Source organism: Bombina bombina, chromosome 2 (genome assembly GCF_027579735.1).
Source record: "Bombina bombina isolate aBomBom1 chromosome 2, aBomBom1.pri, whole genome shotgun sequence".
In the NCBI taxonomy this organism is placed as follows: Eukaryota; Metazoa; Chordata; class Amphibia; order Anura; family Bombinatoridae; genus Bombina; species Bombina bombina.
The window spans coordinates 570,470,957-570,491,691 of record NC_069500.1 but is presented as its reverse complement, the minus strand read 5'-3'; the positions used below and the strand labels follow the sequence as shown (position 1 = coordinate 570,491,691).

Genomic DNA, 20,735 nt, shown 5'->3' with positions numbered 1-20,735 from the left:
TTTGAAAAGGTGTGAAGCGAAGACCAAGTCGCAGCCTTGCAAATCTGTTCAACAGAGGCCTCATTTTTAAAGGCCCAGGTGGAAGCCACAGTTCTAGTAGAATGAGCTGTAATCCTTTCAGGGGGCTGCTGTCCAGCAGTCTCATAGGCTAAGCGTATTATTCTCCGAAGCCAAAAGGAGAGAGAGGTTGCCGAAGCTTTTTGACCTCTCCTCTGTCCAGAGTAAACGACAAACAGGGCAGATGTTTGACGAAAATCTTTAGTAGCCTGTAAGTAAAACTTCAAGGCACGGACTACGTCCAGATTATGCAAAAGACGTTCCTTCTTTGAAGAAGGATTAGGACACAATGATGGAACAACAATCTCTTGATTGATATTCCTGTTAGAAACCACCTTAGGTAAAAACCCAGGTTTGGTACGCAGAACTACCTTGTCTGAATGAAAAATCAGATAAGGAGAATCACAATGTAAGGCAGATAACTCAGAGACTCTTCGAGCCGAGGAAATAGCCATCAAAAACAGAACTTTCCAAGATAAAAGTTTAATATCAATGGAATGAAGGGGTTCAAACGGAACTCCCTGAAGAACTTTAAGAACCAAGTTTAAGCTCCACGGGGGAGCAACAGTTTTAAACACAGGCTTAATCCTAACCAAAGCCTGACAAAATGCCTGGACGTCTGGAACGTCTGCCAGACGCTTGTGCAAAAGAATAGACAGAGCAGAGATCTGTCCTTTTAAAGAACTAGCTGATAAGCCTTTGTCCAAACCCTCTTGGAGAAAGGACAATATCCTAGGAATCCTAACCTTACTCCATGAGTAACTCTTGGATTCACACCAATAAAGATATTTACGCCATATCCTATGGTAGATTTTCCTGGTGACAGGCTTCCGAGCCTGTATTAAGGTATCAATGACTGACTCGGAGAAGCCTAGCCTTGATAGAATCAAGCGTTCAATCTCCATGCAGTCAGTCTCAGAGAAAGTAGATTTGGATGATTAAAAGGACCTTGTATTAGAAGGTCCTGAGTCAGAGGCAGAGTCCATGGTGGAAGAGATGACATGTCCACTAGGTCTGCATACCAGGTCCTGCGTGGCCATGCAGGCGCTATCAGAATCACAGATGCTCTCTCCTGTTTGATTTTGGCAATCAGTCGAGGGAGCAGAGGAAACGGTGGAAACACATAGGCCAGGTTGAAGAACCAAGGAGCTGCTAGAGCATCTATCAGCGTTGCTCCCGGGTCCCTGGACCTGGATCCGTAACAAGGAAGCTTGGCGTTCTGGCGAGACGCCATAAGATCCAGTTCTGGTTTGCCCCAACGATGGACCAGTTGAGCAAACACCTCCTAGAAGGCTGGCATCTGTTGTTACAATCGTCCAATCTGGCCTGTGAAAGGTCATACCCTTGGACAGATGGACCTGAGAAAGCCACCAGAGAAGAGAATCTCTGGCCTCTTGATCCAGATTTAGTAGAGGGGACAAATCTGAGTAATCCCCATTCCACTGACTTAGCATGCATAATTGCAGCGGTCTGAGATGCAGGCGCGCAAATGGCACGTCCATTGCCGCTACCATTAAGCCGATTACTTCCATGCACTGAGCCACTGACGGGCGTGGACTGAAATTTAGGACACGGCAAGCATTTAGAAGTTTTGATAACCTGGACTCCGTCAGGTAAATTTTCATCTCTACAGAATCTATAAGAGTCCCTAGGAAGGAGACTCTTGTGAGTGGGGATAGAGAACTCTTTTCCACGTTCACTTTCCACCCATGCGACCTCAGAAATGCCAGAACTATCTCTGTATGAGACTTGGCAATTTGAAAGCTTGACGCCTGTATCAGGATGTCGTTTAGATACGGAGCCACCGCTATGCCTCGCGGTCTTAGAACCGCCAGAAGTGAGCCCAGAACCTTTGTAAAAATTCTCGGGGCAGTGGCCAACCCGAAGGGAAGAGCTACAAATTGGTAATGCCTGTCTAGAAAGGCAAACCTTAGGAACCGATGATGATCTTTGTGAATCGGTATGTGAAGGTAGGCATCCTTTAAGTCCACTGTGGTCATGTACTGACCCTCTTGGATCATGGGTAGGATGGTCCGAATAGTTTCCATTTTGAATGATGGAACTCTGAGGAATTTGTTTAAGATCTTTAGATCCAAGATTGGTCTGAAGGTTCCCTCTTTCTTGGGAACCACAAACAGATTTGAATAAAATCCCTGTCCTTGTTCCGTCCGCGGAACTGGATGGATCACTCCCATTACTAGGAGGTCTTGCACACAGCTTAGGAATGCCTCTTTCTTTATCTGGTTTGCTGATAACCTTGAAAGATGAAATCTCCCTTGTGGAGGAGAAGCTTTGAAGTCCAGAAGATATCCCTGAGATATGATCTCCAACCCCCAGGGATCCTGAACATCTCTTGCCCACGCCTGGGCGAAGAGAGAAAGTCTACCCCCCACTAGATCCGTTTCCGGATAGGGGGCTGTTCCTTCATGCTGTCCTGGGGGCAGCAGCAGGCTTTCTGGCCTGCTTGCCCTTCTTCCAGGACTGGTTAGGTTTCCAGGCCTGTCTGGAATGAGCAACAGTTCCCTCTTGTTTTGAAGCGGAGGAAGTTGATGCTGCTCCTGCCTTGAAATTTCGAAAGGCACGAAAATTAGACTGTTTGGCCTTTGATTTGGCCCTGTCCTGAGGAAGGGTATGACCCTTGCCTCCAGTAATGTCAGCAATAATTTCCTTCAAGCCAGGCCCGAATAAGGTCTGCCCCTTGAAAGAAATGTTGAGTAATTTAGACTTTGAAGTCACGTCAGCTGACCAGGATTTAAGCCATAGCGCCCTACGCGCCTGGATGGCGAATCCGGAATTCTTAGCCGTTAGTTTAGTCAAATGAACAATGGCATCAGAAACAAATGAGTTAGCTAGCTTAAGCGTTCTAAGCTTGTCAATAATTTCATTCAATGGAGCTGTCTGGATGGCCTCTTCCAGGGCCTCAAACCAGAATGCCGCCGCAGCAGTGACAGGCGCAATGCATGCAAGGGGCTGTAAAATAAATCCTTGTTGAATAAACATTTTCTTAAGGTAACCCTCCAATTTTTTATCTATTGGAACTGAAAAAGCACAACTGTCCTCAACCGGGATAGTGGTAAGCTTTGCTAAAGTAGAAACTGCTCCCTCCACCTTAGGGACCGTCTGCCATAAGTCCCGTGTAGTGGCGTCTATTGGAAACATTTTTCTAAATATAGGAGGTGGGGAAAAGGGCACACCGGGTCTATCCCACTCCTTGCTAATAATTTCTGTAAGCCTTTTAGGTATAGGAAAAACGTCAGTACACACCGGCACCGCATAGTATCTATCCAGCCTACACAATTTCTCTGGAATTGCAACTGTGTTACAGTCATTCAGAGCAGCTAATACCTCCCCAAGCAATACACGGAGGTTCTCAAGCTTAAATTTAAAATTAGAAATCTCTGAATCAGGTTTCCCCGAGTCAGAGATGTCACCCACAGACTGAAGCTCTCCGTCCTCATGTTCTGCATACTGTGACGCAGTATCAGACATGGCTCTAACAGCATTTGCGCGCTCTGTATCTCTCCTAACACCAGAGCTATCGCGCTTGCCTCTTAATTCAGGCAATCTAGATAATACCTCTGACAAGGTATTATTCATGATTGCAGCCATGTCCTGCAAGGTAATCGCTATGGGCGTCCCTGATGTAATTGACGCCATATTAGCGTGCGTCCCCTGAGCGGGAGGCGAAGGGTCTGACACGTGGGGAGAGTTAGTCGGCATAACTTCCCCCTCGACAGAACCCTCTGGTGATAATTATTTTATAGATAAAGACTGATCTTTACTGTTTAAGGTGAAATCAATACATTTAGTACACATTCTCCTATGGGGCTCCACCATGGCTTTCAAACATAATGAACAAGTAGGTTCCTCTGTGTCAGACATGTTTAAACAGACTAGCAATGAGACTAGCAAGCTTGGAAAACACTTTAAAACAAGTTTACAAGCAATATAAAAAACGTTACTTCGCCTTTAAGAAACACAAATTTTCCCACATTTTGAAATAACAGTGAAAAAATGCAGTTACACTAACGAAATTTTTACAGTGTATGTAATAAGTTAGCAGAGCATTGCACCCACTTGCAAATGGATGATTAACCCCTTAATACCAAAAACGGAATAACAAATGACAAACGTTTTTTAAACAGTCACAACAACTGCCACAGCTCTACTGTGGCTTTTTACCTCCCTCAATACGACTTTTGAAGCCTTTTGAGCCCTTCAGAGAAGTCCTGGATCATGCAGGAAGAAGCTGGATGTCTGTGTCTGTAATTTTTGCTGTGCAAAAAAACGCTAAAATAGGCCCCTCCCACTCATATTACAACAGTGGGAAGCCTCAGGGAACTGTTTCTAGGCAAAATTCAAGCCAGCCATGTGGAAAAAACTAGGCCCCAATAAGTTTTATCACCAAACATATGTAAAAAACGATTAAACATGTCAGCAAACGTTTTAAAAACATAATTTATGTAAGAACTTACCTGATAAATTCATTTCTTTCATATTAACAAGAGTCCATGAGCTAGTGACGTATGGGATATACATTCCTACCAGGAGGGGCAAAGTTTCCCAAACCTTAAAATGCCTATAAATACACCCCTCACCACACCCACAAATCAGTTTAACGAATAGCCAAGAAGTGGGGTGATAAGAAAAAAAGTGCGAAGCATATAAAATAAGGAATTGGAATAATTGTGCCTTATACAAAAAAATCATAACCACCACAAAAAAGGGTGGGCCTCATGGACTCTTGTTAATATGAAAGAAATGAATTTATCAGGTAAGTTCTTACATAAATTATGTTTTCTTTCATGTAATTAACAAGAGTCCATGAGCTAGTGACGTATGGGATAATGACTACCCAAGATGTGGATCTTTCCACACAAGAGTCACTAGAGAGGGAGGGATAAAATAAAGACAGCCAATTCCTGCTGAAAATAATCCACACCCAAAATAAAGTTTAACGAAAAACATAAGCAGAAGATTCAAACTGAAACCGCTGCCTGAAGAACTTTTCTACCAAAAACTGCTTCAGAAGAAGAAAATACATCAAAATGGTAGAATTTAGTAAAAGTATGCAAAGAGGACCAAGTTGCTGCTTTGCAGATCTGGTCAACCGAAGCTTCATTCCTAAACGCCCAGGAAGTAGATACTGACCTAGTAGAATGAGCTGTAATTCTCTGAGGCGGAATTTTACCCGACAACATAGGCAAGATGAATTAAAGATTTCAACCAAGATGCCAAAGCAATGGCAGAAGCTTTCTGGCCTTTCCTAGAACCGGAAAAGATAACAAATAGACTAGAAGTCTTACGGAAAGATTTCGTAGCTTCAACATAATATTTCAAAGCTCTAACAACATCCAAAGAATGCAACAATTTCTCCTTAGAATTCTTAGGATTAGGACATAATGAAGGAACCACAATTTCTCTACTAATGTTGTTGGAATTCACAACTTTAGGTAAAAATTCAAAAGAAGTTCGCAACACCGCCTTATCCTGATGAAAAATCAGAAAAGGAGACTCACAAGAAAGAGCAGATAATTCAGAAACTCTTCTAGCAGAAGAGATGGCCAAAAGGAACAAAACTTTCCAAGAAAGTAATTTAATGTCCAATGAATGCATAGGTTCAAACGGAGGAGCTTGAAGAGCTCCCAGAACCAAATTCAAACTCCATGGAGGAGAAATTGACTTAATGACAGGTTTTATACGAACCAAAGCTTGTACAAAACAATGAATATCAGGAAGAATAGCAATCTTTCTGTGAAAAAGAACAGAAAGAGCGGAGATTTGTCCTTTCAAAGAACTTGCGGACAAACCCTTATCTAAACCATCCTGAAGAAACTGTAAAATTCTCGGTATTCTAAAAGAATGCCAAGAAAAATGATGAGAAAGACACCAAGAAATATAAGTCTTCCAGACTCTATAATATATCTCTCGAGATACAGATTTACGAGCCTGTAACATAGTATTAATCACGGAGTCAGAGAAACCTCTTTGACCAAGAATCAAGCGTTCAATCTCCATACCTTTAAATTTAAGGATTTCAGATCCGGATGGAAAAAAGGACCTTGCGACAGAAGGTCTGGTCTTAACGGAAGAGTCCATGGTTGGCAAGATGCCATCCGGACAAGATCCGCATACCAAAACCTGTGAGGCCATGCCGGAGCTATTAGCAGAACAAACGAGCATTCCCTCAGAATCTTGGAGATTACTCTTGGAAGAAGAACTAGAGGCGGAAAGATATAGGCAGGATGATACTTCCAAGGAAGTGATAATGCATCCACTGCCTCCGCATGAGGATCCCGGGATCTGGACAGATACCTGGGAAGTTTCTTGTTTAGATGAGAGGCCATCAGATCTATCTCTGGGAGCCCCCACATTTGAACAATCTGAAGAAATACCTCTGGGTGAAGAGACCATTCGCCCGGATGCAACGTTTGGCGACTGAGATAATCCGCTTCCCAATTGTCTATACCTGGGATATGAACCGCAGAGATTAGACAGGAGCTGGATTCCGCCCAAACCAAAATTCGAGATACTTCTTTCATAGCCAGAGGACTGTGAGTCCCTCCTTGATGATTGATGTATGCCACAGTTGTGACATTGTCTGTCTGAAAACAAATGAACGATTCTCTCTTCAGAAGAGGCCAAAACTGAAGAGCTCTGAAAATTGCACGGAGTTCCAAAATATTGATCGGTAATCTCACCTCCTGAGATTCCCAAACTCCTTGTGCCGTCAGAGATCCCCACACAGCTCCCCAACCTGTGAGACTTGCATCTGTTGAAATTACAGTCCAGGTCGGAAGAACAAAAGAAGCCCCCTGAATTAAACGATGGTGATCTGTCCACCACGTTAGAGAGTGTCGAACAATCGGTTTTAAAGATATTAATTGATATATCTTCGTGTAATCCCTGCACCATTGGTTCAGCATACAGAGCTGAAGAGGTCGCATGTGAAAACGAGCAAAGGGGATCGCGTCCGATGCAGCAGTCATAAGACCTAGAATTTCCATGCATAAGGCTACCGAAGGGAATGATTGAGACTGAAGGTTTCGACAAGCTGTAATCAATTTTAGACGTCTCTTGTCTGTTAAAGACAGAGTCATGGACACTGAATCTATCTGGAAACCCAGAAAGGTTACCCTTGTTTGAGGAATCAAAGAACTTTTTGGTAAATTGATCCTCCAACCATGATCTTGAAGAAACAACACAAGTCGATTCGTATGAGACTCTGCTAAATGTAAAGACTGAGCAAGTACCAAGATATCGTCCAAATAAGGAAATACCACAATACCCTGTTCTCTGATTACAGACAGAAGGGCACCGAGAATCTTTGTGAAAATTCTTGGAGCTGTAGCAAGGCCAAACGGTAGAGCCACAAATTGGTAATGCTTGTCTAGAAAAGAGAATCTCAGGAACTGATAATGATCTGGATGAATCGGAATATGCAGATATGCATCCTGTAAATCTATTGTGGACATATAATTCCCTTGCTGAACAAAAGGCAATATAGTCCTTACAGTTACCATCTTGAAAGTTGGTATCCTTACATAACGATTCAATAATTTTAGATCCAGAACTGGTCTGAAGGAATTCTCCTTCTTTGGTACAATGAAGAGATTTGAATAAAACCCCATCCCCTGTTCCGGAACTGGAACTGGCATAATTACTCCAGCCAACTCTAGATCTGAAACACAATTCAGAAATGCTTGAGCTTTCACTGGATTTACTGGGACACGGGAAAGAAAAAATCTCTTTGCAGGAGGTCTCATCTTGAAACCAATTCTGTACCCTTCTGAAACAATGTTCTGAATCCAAAGATTGTGAACAGAATTGATCCAAATTTCTTTGAAAAAACGTAACCTGCCCCCTACCAGCTGAACTGGAATGAGGGCCGTACCTTCATGTGAACTTAGAAGCAGGCTTTGCCTTTCTAGCAGGCTTGGATTTATTCCAGACTGGAGATGGTTTCCAAACTGAAACTGCTCCTGAGGACGAAGGATCAGGCTTTTGTTCTTTGTTGAAACGAAAGGAACGAAAAAGATTGTTAGCCCTGTTTTTACCTTTAGATTTTTTATCCTGTGGTAAAAAAGTTCCTTTCCCACCAGTAACAGTTGAAATAATAGAATCCAACTGAGAACCAAATAATTTGTTTCCCTGGAAAGAAATGGAAAGTAGAGTTGATTTAGAAGCCATATCAGCATTCCAAGTCTTAAGCCATAAAGCTCTTCTGGCTAAGATAGCCAGAGACATAAACCTAACATCAACTCTAATAATATCAAAAATGGCATCACAGATAAAATTATTAGCATGCTGGAGAAGAATAATAATATCATGAGAATCACGATTTGTTACTTGTTGCGCTAGAGTTTCCAACCAAAAAGTTGAAGCTGCAGCAACATCAGCCAATGATATAGCAGGTCTAAGAAGATTACCTGAACACAGATAAGCTTTTCTTAGAAAAGATTCAATTTTTCTATCTAAAGGATCCTTAAACGAGGTACCATCTGACGTAGGAATGGTAGTACGTTTAGCAAGGGTAGAAATAGCCCCATCAACTTTAGGGATTTTGTCCCAAAATTCTAACCTATCAGGCGGAACAGGATATAATTGCTTAAAACGTTTAGAAGGAGTAAATGAATTACCCAATTTATCCCATTCTTTGGAAATTACTGCAGAAATAGCATTAGGAACAGGAAAAACTTCTGGAATAACCGCAGGAGCTTTAAAAACCTTATCCAAACGTATAGAATTAGTATCAAGAGGACTAGAATCCTCTATTTCTAAAGCAATTAGTACTTCTTTAAGTAAAGAGCGAATAAATTCCATCTTAAATAAATATGAAGATTTATCAGCATCAATCTCTGAGATAGAATCCTCTGAACCAGAAGAGTCCAAAGAATCAGAATGATGGTGTTCATTTAAAAATTCATCTGTAGAGAGAGAAGATTTAAAAGACTTTTTACGTTTACTAGAAGGAGAAATAACAGACAAAGCCTTCTTTATAGATTCAGAAACAAAATCTCTTATGTTATCAGGAACATTCTGCACCTTAGATGTTGAGGGAACCGCAACAGGCAATGGTACATTACTAAAGGAAATATTATCTGCTTTAACAAGTTTGTCATGACAATTATTACAAACAACAGCTGGAGGAATAGCTACCAAAAGTTTACAGCAGATACACTTAGCTTTGGTAGATCCAGCAGGCAGTGATTTTCCTGTAGTATCTTCTGGCTCAGATGCAACGTGAGACATCTTGCAATATGTAAGAGAAAAAACAACATATAAAGCAAAATAGATCAAATTCCTTATAAGACAGTTTCAGGAATGGGAAAGAATGCCAAATATCAAGCTTCTAGCAACCAGAAGCAAATGAAAAATGAGACTGAAATAATGTGGAGACAAAAGCGACGCCCATATTTTTTAGCGCCAAATAAGACGCCCACATTATTTGGCGCCTAAATGCTTTTGGCGCCAAAAATGACGCCACATCCGGAACGCCGACATTTTTGGCGCAAAATAACGTCAAAAAATGACGCAACTTCCGGCGACACGTATGACGCCGGAAACGGAAAAGAATTTTTGCGCCAAAAAAGTCCGCGCCAAGAATGACGCAATAAAATGAAGCATTTTCAGCCCCCGCGAGCCTAACAGCCCACAGGGAAAAAAGTCAAATTTTTGAGGTAAGAAAAATATGATAATTCAATGCATAATCCCAAATATGAAACTGACTGTCTGAAAATAAGGAAAGTTGAACATTCTGAGTCAAGGCAAATAAATGTTTGAATACATATATTTAGAACTTTATAAATAAAGTGCCCAACCATAGCTTAGAGTGTCACAGAAAATAAGACTTACTTACCCCAGGACACTCATCTACATGTTTGTAGAAAGCCAAACCAGTACTGAAACGAGAATCAGTAGAGGTAATGGTAAATATAAGAGTATATCGTCGATCTGAAAAGGGAGGTAAGAGATGAATCTCTACGACCGATAACAGAGAACCTTATGAAATAGACCCCGTAGAAGGAGATCACTGCATTCAATAGGCAATACTCTCTTCACATCCCTCTGACATTCACTGCACGCTGAGAGGAAAACCGGGCTCCAACTTGCTGCGGAGCGCATATCAACGTAGAATCTAGCACAAACTTACTTCACCACCTCCCTTGGAGGCAAAGTTTGTAAAACTGATTTGTGGGTGTGGTGAGGGGTGTATTTATAGGCATTTTAAGGTTTGGGAAACTTTGCCCCTCCTGGTAGGAATGTATATCCCATACGTCACTAGCTCATGGACTCTTGTTAATTACATGAAAGAAATACACTTTTATAAGAGTATGTATCTCTATTAATAAGCCTGACACCAGTCGCTATCACTGCATTTAAGGCTTTACTTACATTACTTCGGTATCAGCAGCATTTTCTAGCAAATTCCATCCCTAGAAAAATATTTTAAATGCACATACCTTATTGCAGGAAAACCTGCACGCTATTCCCCCTCTGAAGTTACCTCACTCCTCAGAATATGTGAGAACAGCAAAGGATCTTAGTTACTTCTGCTAAGATCATAGAAAACGCAGGCAGATTCTTCTTCTAAATACTGCCTGAGATAAACAGTACACTCCGGTACCATTTAAAAATAACAAACTTTTGATTGAAGAAATAAACTAAGTATAAAACACCACAGTCCTCTTACGACCTCCATCTTAGTTGAGAGTTGCAAGAGAATGACTGGATATGGCAGTGAGGGGAGGAGCTATATAGCAGCTCTGCTGTGGGTGATCCTCTTGCAACTTCCTGTTGGGAGGGAGAATATCCCACAAGTAATGGATGATCCGTGGACTGGATACACTTAACAAGAGAAATGGGGATTGTACAAAGTACCCATCTATATGGAAGGACATATCTTAAATAGCATACTGTGTGAAGGAGTAATTTGGATGTACTATAGAACAGAAGAATAGCTGTGTTTACTTTCAATACTGTTGGCCATGTCGTTATGACTTATTTGACAGCGTATGACAAAGAAGTAACTGAGGAGAAGACCTTTAAAACGTGAATATGAAATGGGTTATTTTGTATTTTGCAAATATTTAATTAGAAAATATAAAAAATTACTCAAAGGGTCGGACTGTTTTATGAAAAGTACCTCATTAGCTTCACTTTGTTGCTGCTCTTTCTTTTTTCTTCTCTTTTCCCGTTTCTTCTCATTTGAATTGGATTTCCCGCCAGTAGAAGATGTAGTGCGAGACTTTCCGGCACTGCGAACTCCTCTAGCATTTTCTGAGTCAGAATCACTGCTGCTGTCCACTTGTAGCAGCGCAAAACGAGAAGCAGTAGTAGGAACTAGGCTCACCACAGCTGAAGCCATTGCACTGTAGAAATGGTCTCTGCTGGAAAATGACCACATAAAACCATGTTATTGACATATACATATTGAAATGGTATGAGAATTTGCTTATACTGAATGGCAACAGAAAGTTACCTATAGTAATGTAAACGTGTAAAATACATATGCTGGAGGAAAGGTAGTGCAGAGGTTATGTTTTTGCAATAAAGAATAAATTGAGGTATTTAAAGTGTTTTTTTCAGGAATTATAGAGATATGCAAGGTGCCTGGAAGAGAGGTTAGTTCTACAGTAGGACGATGCTCTGCACATGTACAAAATAAATAAATAATTCTTACTGGCCCTTTGTTTACTTAATGAGAGAAGGCAGGAGAGAGGAGAACTGAACGTTGTGGTGGGAGTCAGTTAATTTGTCTAGATAGGCTGTAAAGAAAACTTAAATGTTAACAATAGTTACATCACAGAGAAACAAGAGGTTAAAAAATATATAAATAAAAAATTTAGGTTTTATAAAAAAAAAAAAAGTACACAAGAGAATAAAGCATAAGTTTAACATCAGATACATAAGTTCTCCAAAATGAGAACATTTATATGGCTCAAGTACAAGTCATAAACCCCTTTGATTTTATCAAATTATAAAAGATAGTTTTTTTTATTTTTATTTATTTATATACCAACAGCAAAATACATATCACAAATCATATGCCAATGTATAAGTCTGCCATGCAAGGCCTTTGACATTAGGAGAAGAAACAAAAAAAAACATAATTTATGCTTACCTGATAAATTCATTTCTCTTCTAGTGTATCCAGTCCACGGATCATCAATTACTTGTGGGATATTCTCCTTCCCAACAGGAAGTTGCAAGAGGATCACCCACAGCAGAGCTGCTATATAGCTCCTCCCCTCACTGCCATATCCAGTCATTCGACCGAAACAAGCCGAGAAAGGAGAAACCATAGGGTGCAGTGGTGACTGTAGTTCAATTAAAATTTAGACCTGCCTGAAAAGGACAGGGCGGGCCGTGGACTGGATACACTACAAGAGAAATAAATTTATCAGGTAAGCATAAATTATGTTTTCTCTTGTTAAGTGTATCCAGTCCACGGATCATCCATTACTTGTGGGATACCAATACCAAAGCTAAAGTACACGGATGATGGGAGGGACAAGGCAGGAACTTAAACGGAAGGAACCACTGCCTGTAGAACCTGTCTCCCAAAAACAGCCTCTGAAGAAGCAAAAGTATCAAATTTGTAAAATTTGTAAAAAGTATGAAGGGAAGACCAAGTTGCAGCCTTGCAAATCTGTTCAACAGAGGCCTCATTTTTAAAGGCCCAGGTGGAAGCCACAGCTCTAGTAGAATGAGCTGTAATCCTTTCAGGAGGCTGCTGTCCAGCAGTCTCATAGGCTAAACGGATTATACTCCGAAGCCAAAAAGAAAGAGAGGTTGCCGAGGCCTTCTGACCTCTCCTCTGTCCAGAGTAAACAACAAACAGGTTAGATGTTTGGCGAAAATCTTTAGTAGCCTGTAAGTAAAACTTCAAGGCACGGACTACGTCTAGATTATGCAAAAGACGTTCCTTCTTTGAAGAAGGATTAGGACATAATGATGGAACAACAATCTCTTGATTGATATTCTTGTTAGAAACCACCTTAGGTAAAAACCCAGGTTTTGTACGCAGAACAACTTTATCTGAATGAAAGATCAGATAAGGAGAATCACAATGTAAGGCAGATAATTCCGAGACTCTTCGAGCCGAGGAAATAGCCATCAGAAAAAGAACTTTCCATGAAAGAAGTTTGATATCAATAGAATGAAGGGGTTCAAACAGAACCCCTTGAAGAACTTTAGATTGAAGTTAAAAAACTAACTATAATACACCACTTTCCTCTTACTACGTCCATCTTTGTTGAGAGTTGCAAGAGAATGACTGGATATGGCAGTGAGGGGAGGAGCTATATAGCAGCTCTGCTGTGGGTGATCCTCTTGCAACTTCCTGTTGGGAAAGAGAATATCCCACAAGTAATGGATGATCCGTGGACTGGATACACTTAACAAGAGAAAAGGAATAGCTAGGTAAATTTTGTATTCAATATAATAAGCCAAACCCTTTTTACCTTTTAAATCAAAATACTATCATACTCCTTTTATATATTATATTAAATTAACATTCTATTGTGCATAATCTCTGCCAGTGATAAAACCATATATTTTTATCAAAAGTCAACCTTGTTGGTTAATTTTATACCAATTTTTATAAAAGAAAAAAGAAAGAAAAAGGGGGGGGGGAAAGGGACAAAACCCCCTCCTCAATTTCTAATCTGCCAATCTTGGGAATTTGTTATTTGCAATCGCTGTTTGCAGATATATAGTGCCTCTAATTTTCTTCCAGGAAATCTAGAATTATATTTTTCCATTTTTGGAAGAACCTATTTATTAGCATTTCAGAGCTAACTGAACTATCCATTTGTTCTAGAATAACTTGATTTTGATTTTTTTGTTTAAATTCTCTCAGGGTAGGAGGTTTATCAGATTTTAAGATCAGAAGTCTGTTATAATTATAACATTTAGTTGGCATGAATTCTTAAAGGAGTATTCTTTTATATCAAAGAAGAAAATAAGACTATCTGTTAGCTGGATACTAATTGCATTAATTCTGTTGATCAAGTTATTTATTTTGTACCAGAATTTTTTAATTTTGGGACAATCCCAGAAATAATGATGCAAATCAGCTCTTAGCTTTCTACATTTAGGGCAAGATATTCCCATTGTTGTCCATCTAGCTTTAACAGCGGGTGTAATATATATTTTATTTACAAACTTTGTGTGTGTTTCTCTCCAAGAAGTAGATATTGTAGCTGCATCTATGGACTTACAGCTTTCCTGTATTCTTTCCAGGGTGATTTGCCAATTATTAGCTAGGGTTTGTAGGTTGTTTTCTCCCTTAGAGGATATAATTATCTTATATAACAGCGATATTGAATACTTCCCTATATTAAACAGTTTTAAAGCTGGTTCTAAAATACTTCATATTCCTTCTGTCAGAATTTTATCGGATAATTGCTGTATATAATGATGCGCTTGTAGGTAGGCGTAAAATTCACTATTACCCCAAATTCCCCCAATTAAAAATTGGTATACATTTTTTAACCCTTTTGCTGACCAGTTATTAATGATTTTGGAGTTTAAAGCTGGGATAAAGTTAGGGTTACCCATGAGTGGTAAATATTGTGAATATGAGGTTTTAGTATCTAAAAACTTTAGCTAATTTATTCCATGCTATTATCACATTATGTATCATTTTCAATTGTTTGATTTTCGCAGGAGATTTTTCAGGAGGGATATGGAGTAATGCTAAGGGAGAGTAAGGATGATTTACTGCTTCATCTAACTCTGCTATTGTATAATAATCTGCTCTCGCAGCCCAGTCCATAAAAATCTTGCCAATACCTACTAGATTATATAATTCAATGTCTGGCATTGCAAATCCCCCATTCATTCTAGAGAGACAGTTTTTTTGTAAGAAATTGCTTTTCTTTTTCTCCCCCATAAAAATTGAGTCACCATTTGTTTATATGCCGTTAGATCTTTTTTTTTTTTTTTAATAATGATTGGTAGATTTTGCATAAGGTATAATAATTTCGGGAATAATAACATTTTTATTAAATTTATTTTACCCGTTAATGATAATTTAAATTTCGCCCATTTTTCCATGTCATGCTTAATTTTAAGAAAAACTGGTGGGTAATTAAAATCATACCATTCATTGATATTTTTAGATAATTTGATTCCTAGATGTGCTTACACTTACAAATGAAATACATGTTTTCAATAGCAGAATAGAAGCAGTTGAACTGTGCATATCAGACATCGAGGATAGAATGAACACAGCAGAACAAGATTCAAGCCTTTATAGAACCTCATTAAAAAAACTGCAGGACAAGGTAGATGACCTAGAGGATAGATCCAGAAGGAATAACCTGAGACTCATAGGGGTTCCAGAAACAGCAGAATATACCGATTTAAAAAAATTTATAGTAGAGAAATTACCCCACCTATTAGACATGTCAGACCCTAAACGACAGATAGTGGTTGAAAGAGTGCATAGAACAGGGCAGGAAAGAATAAGAGCTGATGGCGCACAGATACCTAGACAAGTGATAGTGAAACTGTTAAACTACCAAGACAAAGTAGATCTGCTAAATGCATACCGCAAAAAGAAGGAATTCTTGCTAGAAGGTGGTAAACTATTAATGTTCCAGGACTACTCGTTTGAAACAACAAATAGGCGGAAGGCTATGGCCCCTTTATGTACACGCATTATTAAAAAAGGTTTTGAAGCATTCCTACTGTATCCAGCTAGGATTAAGGTCCGTAAAGATAACGCTTGGTTTATGTTAAATACACATCAAGAAGCAAACAGGTTTTTAGAGAATGAGTAAGAATGTGATTGGTTCTCAAAGAATACGAAAGAGTAATATTCTTATCACAGTGTTGATGCATATAATGGAAGATGATTTTAATTACCAGTGTATGTTTTTTGTCATCTCTCCCTCCCCTCCTTTCATCTTTAATTTTTTTTTGTATTTTTTGTTTGTTTTTGTTTTCTCCATGTCTCTCCCTTCCTCTCCCCCCCCCTCCCCAGGTAGAGAGGGTCGCATTAGGCTTTCGGGATACCCGCTACACTATGGAGAATAAAGTTAAAAGAGAATTAAATTCTTTAGGTTAGTAGAATGGCGGAGATAGTAAATATCAATCTGGTATCCTGGAATATCAGAGGCATAACAAACCCAATTAAAAGAAAAATGGTCATAAAAAATATTAAAAAACAAATGCAATATTGCATTTTTACAGGAAACGTATGTAACCCAAAAGGAAGTTAATAAATTGAGAACAGATTGGGTGGACGAAGTCATTGCTTCAGTAGGGACCACCAGGAAATGTGGGGTGGCCATTTTGCTACATAAAAATCTAAAATACAAGATTGCCCACTTAGAAATAGATGTAGAGGGACGGTTTATAATATTGCAAGTATACATATTGTGCATATTGTGCAATATTTATGGACCTAACAATCAAAGCCCAGAATTCTGGGAGAAAATAAAAGCCAAATTGACACCATATATAGAAAGCAATCTGATAGTTGCTGGTGATTTTAATTTAATAGCTCAACTCCCATTATATAGATGGCCGCTCAAGGCGAGAGGGATGGGCCGAGAAAAATGCAATATTACTCGCTTTAGAAAATTCAGGAACACGCTAAATCTAAAGGATGTTTGGCGAATCCAGAGTCAAAAGGCTATACATGTAAGTCCAACACATATAAATCACTATCACGGATAGATTATATATTAATAAATGAAAGGCTTATAGGGATCGCTGAGGCAGACATAATAAATATGATTACTATCTCAGATCATGCTCCAATATCTTTATCCCTATCAATTGGTTCTTCCAGAAAAAATAGCCCCTCATATTCTTTCCCAAATATTTATACTCAAATCTTAAATTTCAGAATTGGTTAATAGATGCTTGGAAAAAGTATGAATGTTTGAATAAGAATTCAGTTAAAAGCCCTGAGACATACTGGGAGGCCTCTACGGCAGTACTCCGTGGCGAAATAAAAGCATACTTACATAAACTATGGAATAAAACTCAGCTCAGGGAGGAACAGTTAACAAACCAGCTATCAAATGCTTATAACACATATTTACATATAGCCTCGCCATCTAATTGGCAGAGTTATGCCAACGCAAAAAAAGAAAGATATATTCCTCCAACAAAAAGCTGCCAGCACACTCGCTAGGGTCAATGCAAGATTATACAAGAATGGGGAAAGATAGGTAAAAATTTAGCTAATCTAGTTAAACAAAATCGGGGCTCTAATTATACATCTGCAATATCAGTTAACGGCAGTAGGTTAACACAGTCTAAGGATATAAGCGAAAAATTCTTAGAATATTATACTCAAAATTTTTTATCTAAGGATATTAATGAAGCCAATAAAAACGCTTTCTGGGATACATGTAGGCTCCCTACATTGGATGAGAATGCATGCAAGTTGATGTGCGAACCAATAAATAGAGAGGAAGTCACTCAGGCAATAAAAGGAAGCAGGCTTAATAAGGCTGCAGGTCCGGATACATTTCCGGCAGAATACTATAAAATTCTTATACAGCAAATAACGGATCCTCTATGTGAATTGTTCAATGCATATTACTTGCAAGGACATGCTATCTCGAGTAACTTTAGCGCGTTCTTAATAGTGTTAATTTTAAAGAAGGGCAAGGATGCAGAAAATTTAGATTCCTATCGTCCCATATCCTTGCTCAACGCCGACTATAAATTATTAACAAGCATTTTGGCGGCTAGATTACAAAAAATTTTGGACAAGCTAATTCATCCAGATCAAACTGTTTTTTTAAAGGGTAGGTCCCTTTTTTCAAACTTAAGGAAATTATTATTAACAACAGAATATTATAATATCAGAAAGAAATCACATAGAGTTGACAGGGAGGACAAGGCTATCATTGCTCTCGACGCCGAAAAGGCATTTGATTCCATTGTTTGGGATCACTTATTTACCACAGTAGAACAGTTTGGAATTAGAGGTGCCTTCCTCTCCTTTATACAAGCATTATATGATAAACCAAGGTCCGCCTTAATAGTGAATGGTAGGTGTACAGAATGTTTTCAATTGGCGCGGGGTACCCGACAAGGGTGCCCACTTTCCCCGTTACTTTTTAACCGGTGCATTGAACTCTTGGCCATAGTATTACGCAACACCATTAAGGGGGTTAGACTTGGGGAGATAGATATTCAAATTTCCTTATATGCAGACAATCTGCTTGTATTTCTTTCTAATACTAAGGAGAATGTACCTATACTATTGAGTTTATTGGATAGATCTGGATCATTCTCAGGTTATGCAATAAATTAAAAAAAAAATCAGAGATATTGTGGTTAAACAGGACCAGAGAATCTCTGGGGGCACTGCCCTTTAAGGAGGTCAAAATGGTAAAATATCTGGGTATTAATGTTACAAATTGCCCGGAAGAGTGGTATCAAGTCAATGTCGCCATTGAATTAAGAAAATCTTAGAGGATATCTCTAGATGAACATCCTTTACATTAACATTAGCTGCCAAAATAAACCTAATAAAAATGATCGCACTGCCCAAACTTCTGTATATAATGCAGAACATCCCTCTTTTCTTCCGAAAAGGAGATATAAAAATATTAAATTCTGCATTTAGGAGATTTTTATGGGGAAAAGCCAAGCATAAGTTATCTCTAAAAAGACTATATCAACCAAAGGAAAAGGCAGGCTTTGTCCTCCCTTCAATCTATAACTATAATCTGGCCTGTTTGAGGAAGATAGTTCCAGACCGGCTATTAGATAAGGGACAGTTAGCGCTTCAGGATGTAGAAAATAGCTTTTTTAAACCTTATTCCTTAAAAGCTTTAATACATATGAGGCAAAAAGATTGGCCTCCTTTACTTAAAGAGATGCATACATTTAAAAACCCTATCATAGCCTGGCAAAAATTATGTCTGGCCGTCGGTGCTAATTTCCAGTGTTCCAAATATTTGCCAATACAAAATAATCCACTCTTCACCGCAGGTTCTGACACCGAAATTTTTAAGAGGTGGAAGGCAGAAGGTCTAGTGTATTTTGCACAATGTATTGATTTAGATAGACAAGCTATACACACATTTGGTTTTCTAAAAGAAAAATATAATCTCCCTAATCGGGATATGTTTGGATACTTTCAAATCAGGCACTTCCTCAATAACACAGCACTTGAAGATTTTTATACAAACTGGGAAACTTTAAATAAAGCCCTGATTTGCTGCCAGATAGGCAAAGCATCCATATCACGATGGTACAGCTTATTATTAGTTAAAGAAGGATTATATGGTATGGAACGGCTCTGCGAAAGATGGTCATTAGACATTCCTCAAATAGAGCTTAAGACAATCCAAGACAGTGTTGATAGGGCTTGGTCAGCGACTCCCTTGTTATCCTGGCGCGAATCTCACCTTAGATAATTAATAGGACATACATCACCCCAGAGAAGTTAGGGAAGTGGAATAAAACACAAAGGTATGATTGTGCACGCTGCCGCCACCCAAACGCCAACTTGATTCACTGTATCTGGGCATGCCCCAAAGTTCTGGGGAAAAGTGTCATTCTGGCTCTCAAAAACATTAAAGTCCAAAATCCCCCTGAATGTGGAGGAAATTATCTTTTTAAGAGAATATGAAGGAAGGAAAATATAAAATTTATTAATTTTGTAATATTATCTCCTCTTGTAAATCTAACAGAAGCCCTATGTTTACCTCCCTTCTGAATATGCTAAATTCCAAATAATTTTATGAACAATATGAAACGTAGATATCTTCTGAAAGAGAAATTGATAACTTTTTTAGGAAATGGGGAGAGTATATTTTCTCCAATACACTAGAAGTTCAAAGAAGTCTTATTGCACCTTTTAAACATTCTGAATGGATTCAGAATGCTGTATTGAGAGGAGAAATTGGTAGTGGCGCAATCGTTTAGTCTCTAGTGGCCCCACTCTGTCGGTGGAGTGGGGAAGAGACCCCCCCCCCCAATATATATGTTTTCTCCTATTTTTTTATTTTTTTTTCTCTCCTTCTATGTTTATTTCTTTCCTTTCCCCAGTCTTATCTTGTTGCTTTTGCTTTTGGTAATATGTGAAAAAACTTTGAGGTACAGGGCTCTTGACATTATTATATTATAACCATTCCAAAAAGTATAACTGGATTAGGCTGTTGATTTTGATATAAGCATTTTCTACAGTTTTGAGGCCAGCACATGTTGTATAAGTAGCTGATATTATTATTTATTATGAAGTGTCTGTGTTATTTTTTTTTGTTATTGTTTTATAGATGTATATTTGAACCTGCTCCTCAATAAAATAAAATTTAAAAAAAAAAAAAAACATTTGTTTATATGCCGTTAGATCTTTTTTTTTTTTTTATAATGATTGGTAGATTTTGCATAAGGTATAATAATTTCGGGAATAATAACATTTTTATTAAATTTATTTTACCCGCTAATGATAATTTAAAATTTCGTCCATTTTTCCATGTCATGCTTAATTTTAAGAAAAACTGGTGGGTAATTAAAATCATACCATTCATTGATGTTTTTAGATGATTTGATTCCTAGATAAGTAAATGTGTTTTTGCCTCTTTAAATGGAGTAATCTGTAAAGTGTTTTTATTTTTAGTTAACCAGTCAATTTCGGTTTTCTGTAAGTTTCCTTTATAGCCTGAAAACATGCCAAATTCCTGTAGAATCTG

The 20,735-nt window shown here is 38.6% G+C and overlaps 1 protein-coding gene across 1 annotated transcript in view; it reads right to left on the bottom strand.

The window, feature by feature from the left end:
• The window catches only part of GKAP1 (G kinase anchoring protein 1), a 264,594-nt gene that overhangs the window by 226,324 nt on the left and 17,535 nt on the right, over positions 1-20,735 (bottom strand). The window contains exon 3 of the mRNA XM_053699968.1: positions 11,129-11,444. Within this exon, the coding sequence (XP_053555943.1) occupies positions 11,129-11,425 (297 nt within the window). The 5' untranslated portion in view covers positions 11,426-11,444. The remainder of the gene's footprint in view (positions 1-11,128; positions 11,445-20,735) is intronic.